Raw genomic sequence first — 23,517 nt, 5'->3', positions numbered from 1 at the left:
ATTTATTTTACTCTCACAATACAATCTCGGAGTTTATTTTTTTTAATATCTTTTTTATTTTTGTAAAATAAATAGAGAGAAGTGAACTTTTAGGTAGGATGCTCTCCAGAGCCTTGGTTAAACTTCATGATTGAATTTTTGCATCAGCCCTGTGCAAACAGAGCCCAGACACGCACACGCTTAGATGAAAGCTCAACAGGCTGAGTCAGTTAAAAACCCTACTCCTGGCTGCACCGGCTGGGAGGGTGCTCAGGGAATGCTGGTATGAAGACAAAGCAGCTTCCCACAATGCATCTTTGCATTTCGCCAGGTATCGCTTGTTCTTTAAACAAATCCACTGATTGAGGTTAAAAATCTCTGGTGTTTGTAAATAGTGCATGTTAGTCAGTTATCTGCAAATCCCAACCTCTGTCTCAATGCTGACCAGCACACCTGGCCTTGGCCATTCCCTGAGCTCAGAGCCATGCGCAGAGGGACAGGCATGGTAATCAGAGGGGCGAGACTGGTACCACTGCAACAGACACTGGGGCAAGTAAATCTGTGTATAACAGCAGCTCAATGGGCCACCAAGAGAGGCAATTTTTTTTTTTAGCCCATCACTAACTTTTGGTAGTCCACATATTAGAAAACCACAGAGTGTTAGGTAAAACAGCAGCTCCTCCAGATTTCCTTCCACAGCTTTCGATTCAGCATCCTGCGAGGCGGCCCGTAGATCACCGGAGGGTAGAGAAGACTGCAGTTGTACTTGCGAGTGGGGAAAGTGCCCCAGCTGGGGTACCTGCCTCAGTCCCCACAGCTCAAGCCACCTTGCAACAGGAATACTTTGAGATTTGCAGACAGCGGCGTTTTACTATTTGACTCTTAATGGCAGAGCACAACAGGATCCTGGCTGATTCTGATGCCATGGCATTGCCTGGCTGCATTCAGGCTGCGTGAATGCTGAATGAGCATCTCTGGAAGCAAAATGATCTGGCAAGGTCAGCCATCCCCAGCTGAGTTCAGTGGGGGAGGTGAAGCTACTGCCCACAACAAAAAGCAGCAACAAAGTTGTTCATTTCTTTTCTCATTAACACTACTGTCATTGACTTAGGCACCTCTGCTAGCCTGTGAGTAACGGTGATGCCAGAACCAGAATGGAGAGAGTTTTCCTAGATTTGGATAGCTTAGCATCATCACTGTTACTTTACAGGGTTTTGTTCTTCCCGCCCAGCTGATTCACATCTAGACAGTACTTTATTGGGGAAATGCTCCCTTCAGCTTTGCCACCTCCTTCCCCAAATCAATCTCGAGACTCATTATGGATTCCAAGGGACAGGAATCTTCATTACCGACGTGAGAGAGGGGATCAGCTTTCCCTAGAGATTGGGGACAAGATGGTCTTGCGCCAGGCAGAATGATCTGCTGTTGGCCCCTCTCCCTCCAGGACGGCAGTGATTCTCTTGTAATCAGAACATACATGTGGATGCCCAGATGTGTGGACACACAAGGACATGCCAATGCAATGCGTATCTGCCTGGGTTCATACAGACACATACAAATATGCCCAGATGCATATAGATCAAGGTGCATGCAAATGCACATGTATACAGCTGGGTGCATACAGTTACGTCCATTAGCTAGCAGAATATTAGCACTTCTGAGCAAAATGAAAGCCTATGGTTTAAGGCAGGGGTAGAACGAGCCCTCTGTCTGTCTGTGCAGTTGTCAGGACATCTCACGTGCTGTGGGCAAAGGGACAGCGACTCCTGAAACAATGGAGTGAATATGACAAAGTCTCTCACCCCACTCACCTGCACTGACATAGGTACGTGCCCATGAACAGAGAGTAGTTACATCAATGACAATCCAATTTCCTTAGGGCACTGAGGATGTTGCTCATTTTCTTGTTTCTCCTCCATCTGGATGCAGAGCTTTATGGCCTGTCAGTGTTCCACACTGCTACTGTTCTCCTCCCCTCCGACTCCCTTCCCTCTTCCTCCTGCTGCCACGCACGCTCGTCCGCTCGCTCTGGCCGTACCTCCACTGGAGAAGGAACACGAGAGAGGGAGGCCAGCGAGCCCAGCAGATGATTTCCCGTCTTCCTTCTCTCGGTTACACACAGATTGCTCAAGACCGGGTGTGATATTCTGCAGGCGGCCAGCTGGGATCCTGTTGCCTGCCAGAGGGGCTGCTCTTTGGCACAGGGTAGGTAACAGGTAGAGGGGTCACTTGGTAGGGTGAGAAAACATGGAGCTGTAGGCGAGTCCTGACTTCATTCCTTAAGTTACCTAGACCCCCACGAAACAAAGGAACAAAGACTGAAATAAAAAGCCCCTCACAAAGGTATTGTCTCATCCAGTCCTTCGGAGCCTTGGAACCATGTTTGTAACAGAAGCAACCATTGAAAACAAAAAATAAATGTTCTTTTTCTGTAGTTTTTAGAGGTTCTGGCTGAAAAGAAATAGAAGAATGTCTCTCTTTCCACCTCTCCAAATCATCAGTAGCTGAGTCAGAAGAAAAAAAAATGTTCAAGTTATGGGTTGCAGCAGCAGCAGCCAACACTAAACATTCAAGTCGATCATTTCTCTATATACATTACAGGGGAGACATGGCCCTGCCCGCTGCGACGCTCCCTTTCTCCGATGAGGCTGCTGTTATCTGATCCGCTTTTCCACCGAGTACACGGAGATGTAGTAGTCATTGCTTCCAACCGCCAGGTGAGGCTGTAGGACGGAGAGCAAACAAGTGAAATATGGAGGAGTCATGGGGGGAGGGGAAAAGAAAAGAAAGGGGCAAAGCAACTTGGGCTACAAGATACAAATGAATCCAGGTGGTGAGTCGCAGCATTCTGAGCACTGCTGGCCAGATGCCAGGGAACTCCTAGCCGGGTCTGCCAAGGTAGCTACAACAGCCTGTTTCCTCCACCTATCTCGGGCTATATGTCCGCACACTGTAGGCCACTGTTTCAGCTGAAGGAAAAAGTTATGGTGGCCATTAGCTGCCAACTTCTAGTATCATTCTTCTAAATGTGTTTGTTACAAACAATCCCCTGGATTGAAAACTAGCGCGCTGTCTATCGAGAACCCCAGGAGCAATTCCAGGCTTCGAAGAGACCAGGACTAGAGGGTTTCTTTGTTTGCTTATTTTAAAGGAGACACAATTTTCAGACTTGCTAACCCCTCTTCCCATCCCCCAAACCCAAGGACCAAATCAGTTATTAGGTGTTTGACTTCTTGCAGGGTGATTTTCCAAGGCAAAGCAGCAGCAGACTGAGATGCCCAAGCTCCCCTTTATTGTCTTCCTCCTCAGGATGTAAAATGCACATAACCCCTACCAGCAACCCAGAGAAACACCCACCCCTGCCCCCCCACCCCGCCCCCGGATCGGAGGGCCAATAGCATGTCACAGCATAGCTCACCTTCCTCTCACTGCTCTGTCCACTGCTTCAGGCCCTTCATCAAATGCCACTGTCCTTTCTCATTAAATTAAATGTAAACCACTTATGTCCTGACTCTCAAGGTTCTAACATGACTCCGCCCCCTTACGTGTCCCCTTTAACCTTCTCCTGCTCCCTATTCCCCATCCAGCTACTTTCTGCTACTCCTTCCAACTCCCTCACCTATTCCTATCTCCAGCCGTCTCAGGCCATGCTGCAAATGTGTGACACCTCCTAATTAAACAACCGCCTGCCACCCTCCTTCCCCTCCTTCCCAAGACGAGTGCAGAACCACCGGCTCTGTGACACATTCCCATTGCAAGACCTCTCTCCACCCTGTTTTGTTCTGAATTTTAAGAGCTCGTGCCTTTACATTGTGCAGGAACTCTTACTTTTTCAGCCTTTTTTTTTTGCTGCACAGCACCATGCACACCTACAGTACTATATGGTGGTAAGGTGGGTTCGGACAGCAGCCATTTCCGAGGCCTTTGGTGATGGTATCAGTTTTAGAGGAAGAGCCACAGAATAGAGAGGTGCACCGTAACCTGGGCAAATTTTGGCTTGTCTCATGTGTATGTGCTGGCGGAGCTGGCTCTTGTGGTGCTCAGCTGAGTCCTAGGCTAACACACCTTACAGAACATCTCTGGCATAAGCTGCCACGAGCGAAAAGCTAAATCAAAAGGCAGTTCCAGAGTGAAGTGAAAAAACGGGCAGTCAACCAGTGAGCAAAAGTGGCTCAGAAGTTTGGAGTCCTGTTCTAGCCCTTAGTGGACATTTCTGCACAGTAAATAGCTTTGGTGCAACTGGCCGTATTTGCACGTGCTGCTGTTGGGATAGGATTGCAATGCATTGACAGAGCAGGGTGGCTTCGAGGACTGAAGCAGCTAGGTTGCAGAACTGTGCTGGGCAAGACGGTGTAGCACCCTCCTGTACAAAGGGGAGGTCTTTAGTCATTGTGACCAGCCCCTTTTCCCACAGACATTCATGCAGAACTGCAAAAAAAATTCCAAAGTTAAAAAGAAAATACAGACCCAATGAGGATGGAAAGCCAGGCAGCTGATGGCTCCGACTCTCTGTCCCATAAATCCATCATAGTATTTGATATTGTTGATCAGCTCTCCATTCCCATTGTAGATCGCAGTGAACTGATTCATTGAGCCACTGGAAGGAAGAGAGAACATCATGTACTCACCACATTCTGACAATACTATTCATTTCTACATAAAGGATTTTCTACTCACTACTGCTGGGCTATGGAGACAGGAGTCATTTAGAAAGCAAAAGTGTGTACCACGCGCTCTTATAAGCAAAGAGGTTGGTTTTAATCCACGCTGCAGCAGCCTCACCACAGAGAGATTTACAGACAGGCTCAAACTGAGTATTTATCTGTTATGCTGTAAATTCAAGATGTAAAATATATAGAGCCAATGAAAGTGCATGTTCACCTAAGGTGGTTCTCCCACAGCTACCATGGCACCGTGATCGTGAAGCGGATGCTGGGGCCCCCCTCTCAGCCCAGCCATACACCTGCTGCCTTTGGGTAGGGAGTCTGAGACATTGAGAACTGGCAACACCCTGCACCATCACTCTGAGTCACCAGTGCAAAGGTTTCAATAACACACGAAAGGGTTAAAATACCTGAACTGCACACATGGGAAGGAAGCGGCACTGGTCGTAGCAAAGGGAAAAAAGAGACATGAACGTATTTGTAATGATGGATTTCTTCTCTCTTTGTTCCACAGAGGAGGTGGGCTGGGGTCAGAACCTACCATGCAAACAGATTGGCCTGTGGGTGAATGTCCAGGGCGGTCAGCCCTTTGACTATCTGAAGGACCTTCACAGACTCTGGCATCCTGGGGTCGAAGAAACGGACATCTCCATTCACGCTATCAACAGAGGAGGTTCACAAGATTAGACTCTGTCCCACTGGAAGTGCAGCCTCGAAAGCCCCCGAGAAAAGGCCATTCACTTGCCTGTGAACAGACCACCATTACGCACGGCAGAGCCATAATTGGCATTTTAGCGCCCGGGGCGAGCAAGCCTACTTGCGCCCCCTACAGTTTTATTCTGTCATTTCTCTGCCCCCGCGGCTTTGCGCCCTGGGCGGCTGCACTGCCCTGGTTATAGCGCTGACAGAAGGACTACACCCGAGGAGAGATTCAGCCCAGTACCACCTCTCCCGCTCTACGTCCAGCATGGTGACCGTATCCACCCCAGCATCATTTGTTTCCAGTAGGATCCGCAGTAGGCGAGGTGCTGTACGCACACAGAAAGGAAAGAACGTTCACTGTCCCCAAGAGTGACTATTATCTTACTCCACCCCCATCGACATGATAAAGTGCTTTCGTTGGTATGTCGCGCAATACAACAAGCTGTGTATGAGGCCCCAGTTCCTTTTCCTCCTTCCAGTGCGACTGCTCCATTCCAGCAGCAGGCAGTAATCTGAGGGGCTCCTATGCAACCGCTCAAGATGCCAGTTATTTGGACTCTGGTCCATAAGTCCCTTGCTGTTCAGAGTACTCTTTGGAGCAGGTATCAGCAAACGCTGATTAACAGCTTGTATCTTCTAAGGGTCGATCCAGGCAAAGCTACCAGTGCAGAACAGAACTGGCCCTAGACAGGCCAACAGGGTATGGCAGCAACAAGGAAAAGATTGGCTCTGACCCAATGAAACAGACACCAGGTGATGAGATAAGCAAGATTTAAACTGAATAATAGCAGGTTCTAACTAGTATGAGGATGTCAGACTCCACTGGGTCTTATGCTACTGAGAGGCCCAGTGATAATCAACAGAGACAGTGATCCTGAACCAGCAGTACTTAGAAAGACACTGATCACCTTTAACACAATTGTTTCTGAACGGTGGTGCTTATGTAAAGATGATTGAACCTTCATAGAAAGTTCAGTCTGCACAAGCCGGGGCTGGAGTGTTTCAAGGAACTAGACCCAGCCCCAAACAATGGAGTTTTGAGATCAGATGAAAATTTAAAAACTCGGTTGCTGATTATTCCTTAAGCAGAGGGATTATTAAAGCTAGATGACTTTATGGGCACAGGTGGCTCTCTATACCATACATGCTGTTCCCCTTCCCCTCCCCGCAATTGACGTATTTTCCCCACAATTAAGCACAATTAGGAAGTGAGCCTAAGGCACAGTTAGCTAGGCCTACCTCTTGCAATGCTCTATGAATCTGTAAGGCTGAGATTTTGGAATAAGAATCCTTAAAGGGCTATTAGAGAATAGGACAATCTAATCATGGCCCTAGTGGTTAGATCAAAATGGCTGGACAAAGGACCACATGACTATCTAGCCTAGGTGTCATAATCCCTTCAGCCGTATGAGTGAGCTTCCCCTGGTGATCTGGTTACAATGGTCAATTCTAGGTTATAAACTCATTCTCTCGTGCTTTTTGATCCAGATGAGGGTCCTCTAGGATTCCACTGGGTAATTATTGCCAGCGTTGCCAACTTAGCGACTTTGTCCCTAGATTTAGTGACTTTTTGGTTTCCCTAGCGAGAAAGTAAGTGTCCAACTGACCAGTGATAAATCTAGCGACGGTCACTGCCAATCACAGTGCCAGTCAGAGAAAGACGTCACCAATATGTATAGTGACAAAATCATTCACAAACAGCGCAAGGGTCTTAATAAAATCCATTCCGTGCTCTTCTTACTATGTTCTGTTGCACCCCAAGTCAATGTCATTACGTCTCAATGGAGCGTGTCCTCGGAAGGAATCGCATCCCAGGGCTGCTTGGGCTGAGATCACTATAATCTGCAGGCGAGGAAATGAAATCTGTGGAGGCTAATTAAATACTTTGCTAAAGCCAGGCGCACGTTGGCGAGAGCAGCACATTTGCCAGGGCTTGTTTTTACCCAAATGTTCTTTCTCGCTGCTCCGTAGTAGGCAGCACACCCTGTGATGCAGGGAAAGCCGGCTAATGAAGCGGGCTGGGTGGGGGAGGCAGGTTAGCCAGCGAGGAGAGCCGCACGGATGGAAGGTGGGGTGGGGTGAGACAGGGCCATGTGCCCCAATGGGGCGGGGGGCACCGTGCCTCCAGGGATGAAGCCCTTACTACAGGATCAAAGGTGGAGCTAGCTTGATTTCAGCTCCCCTTTCCTCCTTCCCCTGGCTTGGCCTGGGGTTAGCTGCCCAGCCCTTTTCAGAAATCAAACCCTGGAAGTGGGGGGGAGGGGTCCAGCTAGCGGCTCTCCCTTCCACTAACCTGTGGGCTCAAATCCAGGCTGGCAAGAAAGGGAGGCTCAGATGAAATTAACCAACCCCAGCCATGCTGGGCTGCTGTGTACAGAGCGCCCTTCCCAATGAGCAGAGGGCTGCAGTTTCCTTCCCAATGAGCAGAGGGTTGCAGTTTCCTTCCCAATGAGCAGAGGGCGCCCTCCTGACGAGGATGGTGTACTGTTGTAGTTGCTTCTGGTGTGCAATAAAATGTAGTAAGAGCATGGAATGGATTTTATTAACACTATTGAGCTGCTTGTGAATGCTTTTGTGACGTGTGTGTGTGTGTGTGTGGTGACTTCCTGCTATGTGGAGTTGGCAACACAAATGTCTGAGGCATTTCAGGAAATAGTTATACTGGAACCAGTTGCTGGTGAGAATTCTTTTATAAAAGCCACTCTTCATGGATACCGTAGTTATTCCAAGCCCGAAGGCATTCCTTTCAGGAGAGGAAATGAACTGCAGGATGGCTGGTTTGACCAGAGTCCAGTTGCTTTGGGATGGGGACCAGAGATTTTCCCCTGTCTTTCTGACACTGCTGAGGAGGATGTGGAGGAGAGGAAGCGAATGTTTGTTCCTTCAGACAGAGGCATGCAAGGCAGGGATGCCAACCTGGCTCCCTGGGATTGCTGAGGGAGATTATGAGGAAGATTAAAAACTCTAATATGGGAGCACTACAAATCTGGCAGCTGCACCATTTAAGCCCCTTTCTAAAAATCGTGATAAATTTTGCCACTCTATCCCCTGCCTCAGGAAAGCATTACATCTTGGAGAATTATGTTCTGTTTACATTCTGTAAACAAGGAAGAAGAGCATCTCGGTGGACAAATTGCAGCTTTGTGACCGTAAATTGTATTCTGCTGTCCCTTTAACAGGCAAATAAATATCGGCTGCTCTCCACACAGTATTTACTGAGCAGCAGAAATAGATTTATGTGTAGAAAATTGCTAGACGGTGAAGTAATCCAGCAAACAATATGCCCAGGGGATGCAGAGTGAACGTCCTCCTTTCTTATGTCCTCTCACCTAGGACCCCCACAAGGCCATTTGCAACAAGGAGGCAGAAACAGAGCATACAATGTCTCCTAGAACCCCCGCATGCACTTCCAGGTAGGCTACAGGTTTCTTTCCTTCTCCCTCCCTTCCCTCACCAACTTTTGGAGCAGGAGTTAACTGCTGAGCTGAAATGCCAGAGTGCAGAGCTTTACCTTCTTTGGTGTTGACATATCAGTCACCAATTTTTAAAGGGAGAAGAAAATGTCTCCAATATTCAAGACTCTTTTACCTGACGCTCATGATGTTGCCTTCAGGATGTTTCTGCAAATATGCTTTCACGACCCAGGCTGTGTGCTCCCGGTAGGTCATGACGCGGCTGAGGAGCAAGCAGAGAAAGGGGAAACTTTTTGGAAGGAAGACAGAGGAAATCTGAGGAGGCACAGTGAGCACCTCCAATATCTGCAGCCGGAACTCTGCAGCTGGGGACCTTCTGAGTCCTGCTGGCTGAAATCACAGAGGTGAAGAAAAGGGCCACTCCTTCTCACACCTCTGGCCTTTGTTAGCAAACCTGGGGGTCTAATGATGCAGGACATGATCCTTGTCACTAGGCAGGCAAGCACCACAGAGCTCTGAGTCAGCTGAGACAATCCCTGAACCAACAGGCTTGCAGCAAGGTTGCTGAAGTGGGACAATATTAACGAACGGGACTGGGCACACGTACTATAACGAAGGCTATAAAGGGCTTACTGAAACATTACAAATTCTTTCAGTGACACATTCTAGTTACTGAAGCCAGTGTGACAACTGGTAAGTGCACTGTGAATGTGAAGCCTTTACAACAAGAGACCAGTAAGACTCAGGGAGGAGACCATTTGCCAGTCAGGGGGACTGCAGTGGGCAAAAGGGAATGCTGCAGTTAGTTACCATTCACTCAGAGCCATCCTCCTGTCATAGACACGGATGGAGCCATCACCGAGCCCTGCCACAATCAACGAGCGGTGAGAGTCACACGACAGGCTGGTCACACAGCTGTCAGCTCCTGTGGGGATATCCTAGGGACAAAGCACACACATAAGCCAGGCTGAAAGAGTAAAGAGCCTCCAAAGTCCACAGCCCAAAATAGGAAACATTGGGTACATCTACACGGCAATAAAAAACCCGTGGCACCGAGTCTCAGAGCACGGGTCAAACGACTTGGGCTCGCGGGGCTCAGGCTGTGGGACTACAAATTGCAGCATAGATGTTTGGGCTAAGGCTGGTGCCCAGGGTCTGAGACTCACCCCCCTCAGATGTCTACACTTCAATTTTTAGCCCTGCAGCCCGAGCCCCATTAGCCTGAGTCAGCTGACCTGAGCCAACCATGGCCATGCTGTGGGTCTTTTATTGCAGTGTAGATGTACTCATTAGGTACCTTCAAAAGGGCCTTCTGCTGGACCCAGGCTCGCCTACATGTTTCAAGGAATCTCCTCTCTCCTTTACCCTGATCACAACCCAATTTAAACTGTGATTTTCACACATTCTCCCTCCCCTGTAAGGTTATTAACCCTGCAGTTCTGCGCTCACATGGGGGCAGAACTGAACCTCCAGCTGGGACAAAAGGAATATGTCTACACAGCATTTCGCAAGGAGCCTCCGAGCTCACGACTTGCACTGGCGCTTTAAAAGCAGCTGTGTAGACAGCACTTGGAAGTTATGGCTCGGGCTGGAGCTCAGGTTCGGAAGCCTAGGGAAGGGGGTGGGCTTCAGAACCAGAGTAACAAACTTCAAAGAGCTGTCACACGGCTATTTTTAGAGCGCTTGCGCAAGCCCTGCTAACTCAAGTCTGCAGACCCGGCCTAAGAGGCTCGCTCCAAAACGCTGTGTAGACATACCCAGGGATGGCTAGCTTTCTGCCAGGCTGTTGTCAAGGCAATTACAGGAATCAGTGACGGTGAGTATGGGGTCACTGAATCAGGACTGTCCCTGCAGCCTGAATGAGTCACTGCCCTAATCCTCAAAGCTCAGCCTGGGCAGCGAGACACAAATGGGGGTTTCCTTTGGGGCAGCACAAAGAGCGCTGTTCAGAGATCAGCTTTTGGGAATAATTAAACTTTACACACCAAAATAAAGGAGAAAGTCCATTTCAGAAAGGAAGAATCATTGTTATTCTCCTCTTAAAAACACCTAATTAGTTAAGATAAATGTCTGCAAGGAATTCTTTCCATAAACCATCTTCAGCTTCTGTTGGTTGTAAATGCTGCTAGAAAGGCAGGGTGGATAATAAAAAGGCAGGAGGAGATGAGCCACTGAAGAGACACACACTTGCTGAAAATAAATAGCTTGCAGCTAAGTCAGACATGTAGAAAAGAAACCAAACCTACATGAAAAGGGGAGATACAGCACTTGTTATAGGCAGCAGCCTCTACTTAACCTCCTGTTAAAGGAACGGACCTGCAGAGTCATAACTCTGCACCAAACCAACACACAGACCAATCTTGCGAGGCAGTTTGTACGTGCCTCTGAGAAAGGAGTAACAAACTTGTAGAGGACTGAAAGGCAGTAGGACACTGGATCTGATCAAAGAATAGATCGGTTAAGAGGGAGCCATTCCCATGCATCAAACCAAAATTTATTTCCTGGAAGAGCCGTTACCTTGGCAATGGAGGGCACCTAGAAGTAACAGACCTGTTAAGAAAAGCTTTGGTACAACAGGAGGCCTTTTCATTTCACAGGTTTCTACTGTATATCATAATATATACCAGGGGTCGGCAACCTTTGGGAAGTGGTGTGCCAAGTCTTCATTAATGTAAGGTTTCGCGTGCCGCCTTTGGCACGCGTGCCGCAGGTTGCCAACCCCGAGATATACCATGGGAGCACTTAATCTGCCATTAGTTCTGAAACCCTCTTTGTCCTCTGGAAAGAATAAAATCATTTTGCCAGAAAATGTCTCCCATTAGTCATAATTAGAGTCATTCTGGGTAGTAACAGCCATTCTGTTTTGTCATTTCCATTTTTACTTTATCAGTGTTTTGGCTCTCTCTTACACCTCTCATCAGTGGATCTCAAAACCCTTTACAACCCCCCTGTAAGGCTGGGAATTATTACTCCCATTTTACAGATGGATAAGTTAAGGCATCGTGTCATTAAGTGACTTGCTGTTTACAGTGTTGTTGTAGAAATGTTGGTCCCAGGATATTAGCGAGAAAAGGTGGAATTTAAATTCCAGTTTGTGTGAGAGTATCTGATGATTTCTTGTCTCATTAAGTGACTTGTGTATGAGAACAGAGTGCAACAGTGCCAAGCCATGCCTAGAACCCAGCAGTCCTCTCTCCCACTTCCCTGCACTAGGATAAAACAGTTTGTACTTTTGGGGTATCATCAGAAGCCAGAGACTGCAAACATTTTTAAAAGTATTGATTTGGAGAAGAAGAATGTAACGCACCAGGATACTGGTGAAATACACCCTACACTATTATTCTAATGTTGTAGCTTTGCCCTCTTTATCTGCTACAAACAAAAGAATCAGTCGAAATAATAGGTGTACAACTGGGAAGAAGAATTAAACAGCTAAAACTGAGCAACATTTTCAAGCCAGGGTAACAATCGAAGAGGCACTTTGGAATTGCATTAGCTAATTTCACACCCGAATCCTGGTTTTGTTCCTGTGTGCATTCACCTTCTCTAGCTGTCATTTGCAGTCTTTGCTGAATTAACTGTTTGCTGGAGACACCTAACTTTGGGGGCTGTTTTTACACGCTTATTCTAACGCCATAAGATCCACGTTTGGATTTTATTCTCTGTGCCAGGAACATGCAGCTAGTGTGGAAAGAAAGTACTTGCTCCGCCACGATATGCAGCGTGCCCCCAAAGGTATTCTCGCAGTGGTTCAAAGGGTGGGAAGGCATCTTGATTAGCTTGGATTACACGGCTCCCCTGCTCTCGGTGTTGAATCTCAGCTTCGTAGAGCGACTGAGGAAGTTTTGATCGTCAGGATCGCCACAAAACCAATTTGCACAATTAAAAAAACCAACGCTTTTCGATACTCTCAATACAATCATTAACGATTCTAATTTAAAATATTTTCACCCTACTGATTTCTGATGTTCCTTAATTTACACAGATAAAATAATGTTTGAAAATAATTAAGATTAGCATAGGCTTAATTATGCTGCATTGCAGGGTCAGAAGTGTCATAATTAATGTTCATCGAGAGGTAATTAATCTCTAAAAGCTTTGGAGACTAGTTTTCATTTTCCCCTGCATGGTGACTTTATTCTTGCAGATCTGCTGCTTCTCCTTACATACCTAAACATCATTTTAATTGGATCACGGTTGACATGCAAGCTGACAGTTTTTGTCCTCATTTATTTTAAATGGAAATATATGTGCTTTGGTGCAGGAGCATTTTAAAGGTGGGAAGCATTTGATTGTTATGAAAGTAATGGTAAGCCTTGGAGTCCTGAAAGGCAAATTCAGCAGAGCCCCATAGATCTGAAAGGAAACTGTCTAAGACAGTGGTTCTCAACCTTCCCAGACTACTGCACCCCTTTCAGGAGTCTGATTTGTCTTGCATACCCCAAGTTTCACCTCACTTAACAACTCTCCGGCTGCCCAGCTCTGACGACAGGACCGCTGCCAGCAACAGCGCAGAAGTAAGAATGGCAATACCATACCGTGCCACCCTTCTGAGCTGCTGCTAGTGGCGGTGCTGCCTTCAGACCAGGGCAGCTGGAGAGTGGTGACAAACTCAAAGAGCTCAATCTGTTTGGCTGAAAACAAGGTGTAACAGTGAAAGTAAATAACCAATGGAACAATTTACCAAGTGTCGCGGTGGATTCTCTATTGCTGACAATTTTTAAAATCAAGACTGGATATTTTTCTAAAAAATATTTATTTTGGGGATCTTCTGCGGCCTGTGTTACACAGGAGTTCAGACTAGATCAGCGGTTCTCAAACTGTGGGTCGGGGCCCCAAAGTGGGTCGGGACCCCATTTTAACGGGGTCGCCAAGGGCTGGCATTAGCCTTGCTGGGGCCCAGGGCTGAAGCCCAAGCCCCACTGCCTGGGGCCAAAGCCCAAGGGCTTCAGCCCTGAGTGTGGGGGCAGCTCAGATTACAGACCCCACCCCAGCCTGGGGCAGAAGGCCTTGGGATTTGGCTTTGGCCGCCTTGCCAAGAGTGGTGGGGCTCTGGCTTTGGCCCTGGCCCCCCTGCCTGGCGTTGCGTAGCAATTTTTGTTGTTAGAAGGGGGTCGTGGAGCAAAAAAGTTTGAGAATCCCTGGACTAGATGATCCAAGGGGTACCTTCTGGCCTTGGAATCCATGAAAGCACTTCAATGCATGCTTAAGTACCTTTCTGAATAAAGATGCTTTCCTGAATCGGGCCTCGGAGGGCAGGTGGGAAGGAAAATGACAGTGTTTTAAGGATTAGCCCTGTATAATGTCAAGAGAATTCTAGGAGCTGAAGCTACAGAGTCTGAGGGGTGCTTGACCCTCTCCATCACGGCACTTTACCCTCTCAAGGTGTTTTATAGCACGACTATACTGTAACCGGGAGACCGTATCATACACGTGGCCTCCCATTCGTGACTGCCTGCTCTCCTCCTCTCCCAAATGCAATTGCATAACATTCAGCTTCAGCAATTTCCTACAGGGAAAAGCACGGTAATGTTAGGAAAGTATTAAAGTATTTTTAGCTGTCTCATAATGGGACTTTGCAGCTGGAAAAGGGGAGAGCCAGCATCATGTAACAAATCTGCTCTCTGGAGACCACAGTTTGAGAACCTGTGAACTGTGTTTGTTAAATTGCTGGATGGTATGTGTCCTGGAAATACGCTCCCTGGTGCCTAAGTCCAGGGAGTCAGCTAGGAGACCTGTAAGCTCCAGTAGCAGTGAACGAGTTAAAGGGGCAAACATGCAGCTGTTACCTGTACTTTCATTTCTCGATCTGTGTCCCAGATCCGGATAATCCGCACATCTCCTGATGTCATGAGAAGCCCAGTCTCTTGTTCCCAGTCCACCACCATCCCTGCTCCTAGAAAAGACACAGGACATGGAATTTATTCTTCACATAAACACAAGCAGAGCTTGACAGAGCCAAAGACCAAGTTTTGTGATCTGACACTTTTTAGTATAGCTAGGAGAATCTTAAAATCACACACACACTCACTCAAAACTGGGCCAAACCAGCTGTTCCTGAGTTCTAAACGACGCCCCTCAATCATTGGACTAGGTGTGCTATAGAAGACACTTGCTCCCCCTCGAGCTGGAAGGGGAATCTCTCTGCTCAGCAAAGTCCCCTTCTGGCAGACGCTCCAAAAGGTCCAGATGGCCTCTACAGGAAAATGGAACCAGCCCTCTGCAGGACGATGGAGCCATAAATTATTAATCACCCTGTAAAAATACTAGGCTAAAGACTGTCTTGAGTAGACTGGACTGGCGTGAGTTAAGGCACCCAGCATGGCCACAGCATTGCTTTCAAAGGACTATGGAATCCATGGATTGCCATGATTTCTTATCCCCACTCAAATTGAAATATTGGCTGTGATTAAGAGGACGTTTTTACACACAGAATTGTGAAGCTGTGGAATTTGCTGCTGCAAGATATTGAGTTAAATAGCTCAGTAAGACTCCAAAAAAAAAAAAAAGTAGTGTGTATGGATAAGGAGAACATTCTGCAGTTACACTAGCCAGAATACATGTACAAGGGCTCTCAATCCTCATGCTTCAGGGCATAAACTGATTGCCAGCAGGGGTCTAGCAGAAATTTCCTCCCATGGTACTGGAGCATTACAAGGGCTTTACTTTATCCTGAAGCATCTGATACGGACCCCTACTACAGAGAGGTTGGCCGACTATACGTACCAGTGATCTTTGCTGGTATGGCAATTTCTATTCAACAAATGACTGGCTTTCACCCCTTCTCCCATTGAGAGGATTAAGTGGTAAAAACCATAGAGAGAGTCAACAGTGCATAAGTACACAGCATACTAATGTCAGAGCTAGGTAGCTACTTTGGACTTGGGAAATAGCAGGCTCTGCAAACTCCTAATTGGTGGGGTAATCTCCAAGGAAGAATTCCAGTACATTTAATTAGAATGGTCTTTACACTAGCTACAAGCTGCCAGCGCAGTGCCTAAACGTTCTGCTTTAAGCAGAAAGCCATATACCAATTACCTTTTGCTTCCTCTGCTGGGAGACGGACTGACCCTGGATCTGTGGGTTTCCCAGAGAGATTTCTATACATACGAACATACAGAGATGAAAAAAAAAAAAATGCCAGGGCAAGGAAACCTGAAATGAATTTCACTGCACAGATGTTTGCGTTCTCTTACATGCACAAGTTCTCTTTTATACAAGCCAAGATAGAATCTAGTGTCGCCTCGCTTTGCACTGGTGCTCTCATAGTACAGATTAGAACATGGTGCCAAACATATTACAGCAGAAGACTCACAAGGGTCAGACACTAACCCTGTAATAGATTAGGATTGCAGCCTCATTTTTCTTGCTTCCATCAGGACCTTTTGTGAAAGAGTCTAACGCTAGAAAGACCCCAAAGAGACACACGGAGGTGCCTTCTCAAAAAGGGATTCAGTGGGGCATTTTCTTATCTTGCTCTTCAAAATTAGCACTAGCAGGAACTTAAATACCTTGCAATGCTCTGGTTGCCATTAGAGGCCCACTGACACCATTTAGCAAAGCAAACATCCACCACAAGGAAAGAGGTCAGGCTGCCAGAATTGGACAGGGCATGAAGCACAGAAGTTGAAGCACTCATGAATAGTAAGCTGCTTTGAAGACAATGGGATGACAGTGTTTTGTGCAGATGCAGACCTAATTTGCTACCTACTTCCCTTCCTGGAAAAGCACAACCGAGCCCTCTCCTGATCTCACCTCATATTGCAGGATCAGAAGACACTGACATTGGTGGGCTCATCTTATTACAGGAAATTCAGGACCCACAGCTAAGCCGACAGCTCATATCTTTATCTTGTGAGTTACTTTGGATTGCCCAGCCGCTCTGAGGGCTGCTAGACATCCAAAGCAAACAAGCAGGCAGTGGTTTAGCTTATAAGCACCCCCAAAGTGTTTTCATTTGTCATCTTGTTTATGGTCCATGTGACAAGATATACCTGGCAGGCCTGAGATGGATACGGCCATTACATCACTGATGGAGTTAAATAGGCAAGGCTCTGCTAGGCAGTTTTAAAGCTCCCAAATTTCCATTCATGTTCCCCACAGTTTGAAGACCATTATCTTCTTCAGTTTGATCAGCAGCAATAATCCCTAAACCAGCTGGAACCTGAAGATTTTACTCCACTGGGAGGGATAAGAAGTCGTAGGATTTTGGCTGGCATTGTTGGTGCCAATTATTAATAAGCTTGTTCTGGGGTAGCCATGGGGAATTTGTTCTTTTTATAGTCACTGGGATCTTCAGGAGGGTAAGGGGAAATTTTTGTTTCTTACAAAGGTGGAGGTTTCTCATCATGAGAGATTTCACAAGTTGGAAAGAGCGAGAATTCACACCAAAGAAGGGCGCCGTGAGAGATTCCACTTCTGGAGAGGAAGAGGGATGGAATTTAATTTTGAAGAGGATGCTTCACATATGTAGGAGTCCCCTCCAGCTGGGGGAACATGTGGAGAGACTGCATCTTGCAGAAGGGACTTCCCTTTCTTCAGTGCCCAACAAAACTAAAGTTCAAATTGGAGAAAGGTGTGTAGGAATGGGTGGACCGACTTACAGAGTCATAGATTCTAAGGCCAGAGGAAACGTGATCATCTAGTCTGAACTCCTGTATAATGCAGGACAGAGAACGTCCCCAAAATAATTCCTAGAGCAGATGTCAGAAAAACATCCAATCTTGATTTAAAAATGGTCAGCGATGGAGGATTCACCACAGCCCGTGGTAAATTGTTCCAATGGTTATTTATCCTCACTGTTAAAAAATTAAACCTTATTTCCAGTCTGAATTTGTCTAGCTTCGGCTTCCAGCCATTGGATTGTGTTATACCTTTCTCAGCCCATGATCAAATATTTGTTCCCCATGTAGGTACTTATAGACTGTAATCAATTCACCCCTTAACTTTCTCTTTGTTAAGCTAAATAGATTGAGTTCCTTGAGTCTACACTCTCAGGCAGGTTTTCCAATCCTTTAATCAGTCTCATGGCTCTTCACTGGGCCCTCCCCAATTTATCAACGTCCTTCTTGAATTGCGGGCACCAGAACTGGACACAGGATGAAAGAACCTCTCCACTCCTATTCGAGAGTCCCCCGTTTATGTACCCCAGGATCACACTGGCTCTTTTGGTCACAGTATCACACTGGGAGATCACATTCAGTTGATTATTCACCACAACCCCCACATTTTTTTCAGTCACTGTTTCCCAGGATAGAGTCCCTCAGCCTGTCAGTATGGCCTGCATTCTTCGCTCCCAGATGCATACATTTACATTTAACCATATTCAAAAAACCCATAGTTTGCGTGTGCCCAGTTTACCAAAATATCTAGATCACTCTGAATCGGTGACCTGTCCTCTTCATTGTTTTCTACTCCCCCAATTCTTGTGTGTCATCTGTAAGCTCTGTGAATGATGATTTTATGTTTTCTTCCATGTCATTGATAAAGATGTTAAATAGCACAGGGCCAAGAACCGATCCCTGCAGGACCCCGCTGGTAACACGCCCACTCGATGACGATTCCCTGTTTTAAATGACATTTTGAGACCCACCAGCTAAGCAGTTTTTAATCCATGTAATGTGGCCAACATCCAAATGCACAGTCCTATGGGTTGCACTATATCCCCCACTATCCACTAATGCTTTGATGGGCTCCATCATTGTAGTATCTGATCACCTCTCTTTCCTGAGACTGGACAGGCTGCATCTCAGATTTCAATAACCACAGCTTTAATGACCTCTCTAGTGTGCCCTTCTGAGCAACCTTCCTCGACAAAATGGGAAATACAATTTTGACCTCATCTGACACACATTGCTCCAAGGGGGGGCCCCGTGGTTCTCATATTACCCCAAATAACCCAGGCACGAGAGAGAAAAAACTCTTGGCATTCTCCTTAATGAGAGACTTTGAATACCCGCAACCTGAGAGCTGTTCAACCTCTCGTCACCAGAGGCTGCACGTGTGCTGAATTCCAGGCACGCATGACATCCCAGGAAATCTCAGCTTCCAGCCTCAATGGGCTGCAGCAGGTGACAAGAGCAACCGGTGAGAAACAAGAGGCTGATACGATACGTTTTCAAACCCGTTCACTGAGATGTGCTATAAGGAACAAATAACTAGAAAACTCCAAACAAGAAGCTTAACTTGTGTTGAAAAAGAGCAAAAGAACTGGCAACTTTTTATATAAATCTGAATTATTCACGAGTATGTAAACGAGAAGGCTTCTTTTGCCTGTGAAATATTAATCACAAGAAAACTCCACAACATACAGTGACGTTACTCCTACATGTTATCAATTATAGGGCAAGTTTATGTTTATTAAAGGAGGCAGAGGGTTTTAGTGTTTCAAGAATGGAAACTTGGTCCATTATTGGCTCAGGTTAACCTCTTAAATTCCCGGCACCATTGGTATGAAAAACAGAAGTGGGGGCTGGTCTACACAACTGCTTAAGTCAATGTAACTTATGTTGCTCGGGGGGTGTGAAAACGACACCTCCCTTAGAGACGTAAGTTACATCGACTTAAAGCGGTGTCCACACCGCGCGATGTCAGCAGGAGATGCTCTCCTATCGGCATAGCGCATCGTCTCCAGACATGCTACAGTGGTGCAGCTGTGCCGATGTAGCACGGTGGCATGGACTTGCCCTGGCACTCTGTTCACTAATGTTTCCTTTTTAAATTAAGAGGGACCCATCTCCAGGATGTTCGGACTTAGAGTGAGGTCTACCAGCTGTGTTTTGGTGTACAGGTTGGAGCATGTTGGGCAATCACTCTGCTCGGCCAGTGCTTTGCCCCAATGAGAAGGCAGCATATTGAAAGAGTACACGATCCTCCACTCTGAGTGAGCCATAGAGATGGAGTCTCTGATACGGATTTCCCCACATTCCTGCCTGCTCACCAGCATGGGGCAGACAAAGCAGGGAATGGTGCGATACACTTGCACCCATAGGAAAATCTGGTAACTGAATTTGTGGAATTTTTAAAAACCCGTGAATTTTAGGACCATGAACCTGGACAGTACAGATCCTTTAACAACATCATTTCTTGAGACCACGTCTTTCTTACATTCTTGGATGATAAAACACAACAAGTCTTCCACAACTCAAGAAAACAATTTTGATAGGGGTTTTAGCTGAGCCTTTTAACACAAGGGCTAGCAGTTCCGCATGATGTGAAAAGATATGCGGGCAATGCATATCAACAACTGTTCTTGAAGCGGTAACTTTCTACGGCTGTTCCCTGCAGGATTCCCTCTAAAAATCAGATATATATCTCGATGGGATAGTTCCCTGTATAAATTTCAATAAATAACCCTGGTGTTGAAAGCAGATTCATTCCAACTGTGTGCACTTATTTTTATCATTGCTGGAATGTGGCCAACCTGTACTTGGCATTTTGATGAGTTTGCAAATGCCTGTATGGACCACAATACCAAAGCATCTCAGAGACACCCTGCTGATCTTTTGAACAGGGGCCCTCCCGGGTAAGCAATGAGGTGTATCTCCATTTTAATTTCAAAGAAGCAGTGGGAAGACTGCATTACCTCATTCTTCATTCATTCCTAAAATGTATCTTTAAGTGACACTCTTTCCATGCCAAGCACTACCTCCAGTGACACAGAGAGAAAAGGAAAAGTATCTGTGACTCTGGGAATTTAATTTAAAACACCCAAAACCCTTGTCCTGGAGTTGCAGCTTCTCCAATTACTTTATTTCCACAAAGGAACTGTCTTTACCTAAGGTGCTTCTCTCTATTTCTCCACCCTCAAAGGAGCAGATACCAACCCTCAAGAGAGATTTGGGGTTTCACTTTTACCTTCCTCTTCCCGTGCTGGCCCTCTCTGGCTTTTATCTCACTAGCACCTGGCCCCTGTTGGCTAGCTGTGTATTAGGGCAGGCAGTCGGTCTGCTGCAGCCTCCTCCATAGCACAGCTGACAAACTCCTGTACACTCTAGCTCGACATCTCTTCTTGGAATCCGGCACCCCCTCCCCCGGCTGCTAACTTTAATACCTTGAGATCTCAACTGCTGCATCCCCCCCGCAGCCCCCACCTCTCTTATCCAGATTGCTTACTTACTGCCAGAGAAAGTGTCAGTTTTATTAAAAGGCAGAGTGGAGGCCTTGAGAGGCCAAGCTCCTGTTCTTTCAGAATATGATATTTGAAATTTTTCATTTTGTTTTGGGAGTGCTGGGGGAACGGATGGGAGGGAATGAGCTGGCGAGCACATGCTGTTTTCTCTTCCCTGGGATGAAAAGAATAGAGCCATTCGTGAGGTAAGAGTGAATACATGTATTTCGTATCTGAATCAACAAACCCCACAGAGCCAACTAAGGTGGAAAGTGGGTGGAGGGGAGACAGAAAAGGTTTCCTACTCCAGCCTTCTCTCCACACACACAGAGCCGCAAGGCTAGAAAATCAAGAGGATGCTCAAGTTTATACGCTTTCAAGGATTTATACAATCCCTTCTGAGTTTATTTCATCCCCACCATTCGATTCTGATGCCTGGACTTTGTCTGCTCACCTGTGAATACTCCCAAAGGAAATCCCCTTTCCTCACTCACTTTCACAACCTGAGCTCACGTTGGCACATGGAGAGAGGTGATGTGTGGAAATGTCAATACTAACTGTAGAACGTTATTCAAAGGAACTCCATTGTGTACCTCCTCTTAACCAGAAGCCTTCTGCCTCTCTAGGGTGTGCTGAACTGAAAAATAACTAATTGGGTTTTAAATGTCTAGCCATTCTAGGCCATTCCTATTTTGGAACACCACAGCCTTGCATGGAAATAACAAAAGATGTGAATTAAAATTATTAATTTTAATAGTTATTTTGGCGCAACTTTGTCCTCTTTTCACACCAGCATTTTAAGGAGGCTCCAGGGCCAATCTAGACACAAACAAGAAGCTGTGGCCTCATGCCCTCTAGGTAGTTACTTAGCACCTTTGCTGCCATTGGGCTTTCATTATTTTTATTTATGTTATTGTAGTGTCTAAAAGCCCCATTCATGGACCAGGATCCTATTGTGCTTGGCGGTGTACAGACAGAGAACAAAACAATGGTCCCCTCGTGATGCTGGCAAACCAGGTGCCAGGACTTGCCCAGGCTTTAGGCCTCAGCCAAGCACAGACAAATTCCTTGCTGTAAACCAGTGTTTCCCCAGTGTGTTGGGGCTTGTGTACACTTACAGCACTGCAGAGGTGCCACTGTAGTGCTTCGTGAAGACACTACCTATGCCAATGGGAGAGTGTCTCCAGTCGCTGTATGTACTCCACCACCCTGAGGAGCAGGAACTATGTTGGTGGGAGAAGTCCTCCCATCGACACAGCGTCGTCCACAGCGGGAGCTCAGTTGGTCTAACTGCATCACTCAGGGGTGTGGATTTTCCACACTCCTGAGCAACAAAGTCATTCCAACGTATGTTTGTAGCGTAGAGCAGGGCTTAGTATGGTTAAGTTGGGTATTGAACTTATAATAATGTGTTTAGACTTTATGAAATGCTTGTACGTTGCTGCATGCAATAATCTCACTTACAATATCTTTATCACATGCTATAAAGTAATATTTAAGTTTTTGCTTTATAACTGTAAAAAGTGTTTGCCCTGAACCGGTCAGCCTGTCAGAAGGGATCATCTTTTGCCCATCAGGGAGGACAATCAAAACTAAATGGGCCACTGTGGAACATTACAATACAAATACTTTTCTAATTGCCCCAGCACAGGCTGTGTGCAAAAGGGCTCATCCCATCAGCTTGAATTCTGAAAGAAGGAAATAAAGATAGTGAACAAGAACATTTTTCAACCTGGGTTAGCCCTAAAAGACATTCAGTATTGACAGATTCCTACAGCTTTCCCACCTTTTAAAACCATAGACTGCAACTCGTTTGTGTTTATATGTTTGCCTGCTTTAACCTGTAAATAACTCTCATTTCTTTTTCCTAGTTAATGAAGCCTTAGTCAGTTTACGATACGACTGACAAGTGTTGTCTTTGGTGAGAGATCTGACCTGGGGTAAGTGCCTGATCTCTTGGGACTGAGAGTAACCTGAAACTTTTGTGATCTTTGGTGAATGGCAACCACCTATCACTTAGCCCAGCTTGCCCAGGTGGCCAGATAGACTGGAATGCCCAAGGGGACTGTCTGTGACTCCATGGTAAGACTGTTGAGGTGCTTCAGGAGTTCATACTTGTTAACGGGTTGGCGAAATTAATTCTAGAATGTCCAACCAGTTTGAGGTGGCTGCCTTGCCTTTTGACAGTCTGCTATAAGGTTGGCACTGCTGTCGTGAACCACTCCAGACAATGTGCCACCTTGCACCAGAGAGCTAACAATCTAAGTACCCCAGCTGTGGCCCATGAAGTCAATGGAATGTAAGGATGCCCCTGGGGCTTTAGCAGAACATGTGCATTTGACATGGGCGTATCTGGATTGTTTGGCCATCAGACAAATGGTTAAACTCGTACATTTTGGAGAACTCCCTCCACAACAGAGATGGGGAAATCCCTGCTACATTTTCCATTAGGAGAATGCCCGGGAGCTAAACAGTTGTGCTCGTTTTTATTGATTCACAGCTATTTCTGCGCTCTGGACAGAGTGCTGCTTGCATAGCATTGGCAGTATTGATCCTGCATGGGAGAGTCTGGCATTTCCTTAAGCTGATGCCCAGTTACTGAACAGGGAATTCCCTTTGGCCAAGACTTTCTAATTTTAGCCTTTCAATT

General features: G+C 46.4%; 1 protein-coding gene across 3 annotated transcripts in view; it reads right to left on the bottom strand.

The window, feature by feature from the left end:
* Nucleotides 1-23,517, bottom strand: part of RPTOR (regulatory associated protein of MTOR complex 1) — a 285,614-nt gene continuing 262,097 nt past the window's right edge. For 2 of the 3 annotated variants that reach the window (XM_024201510.2, XM_024201511.2), the window contains 6 exons: nucleotides 14,548-14,654; nucleotides 9,569-9,696; nucleotides 8,934-9,020; nucleotides 5,185-5,301; nucleotides 4,447-4,576; nucleotides 1-2,702 (listed from right to left, as the gene is read on the bottom strand). In XM_024201510.2, coding sequence (XP_024057278.1) covers nucleotides 2,634-2,702; nucleotides 4,447-4,576; nucleotides 5,185-5,301; nucleotides 8,934-9,020; nucleotides 9,569-9,696; nucleotides 14,548-14,654 — 638 coding nt within the window. In that variant the 3' untranslated portion in view covers nucleotides 1-2,633. The remainder of the gene's footprint in view (nucleotides 2,703-4,446; nucleotides 4,577-5,184; nucleotides 5,302-8,933; nucleotides 9,021-9,568; nucleotides 9,697-14,547; nucleotides 14,655-23,517) is intronic. The other variant, XR_003899854.1, reaches the window with a different exon arrangement.

Source organism: Terrapene carolina, unplaced genomic scaffold (genome assembly GCF_002925995.2).
Source record: "Terrapene carolina triunguis isolate 2854851 unplaced genomic scaffold, T_m_triunguis-2.0 Scaffold192, whole genome shotgun sequence".
NCBI classification, from domain to species: domain Eukaryota; kingdom Metazoa; phylum Chordata; order Testudines; family Emydidae; genus Terrapene; species Terrapene triunguis.
This window is presented reverse-complemented; position numbering and strand designations above follow the sequence as displayed.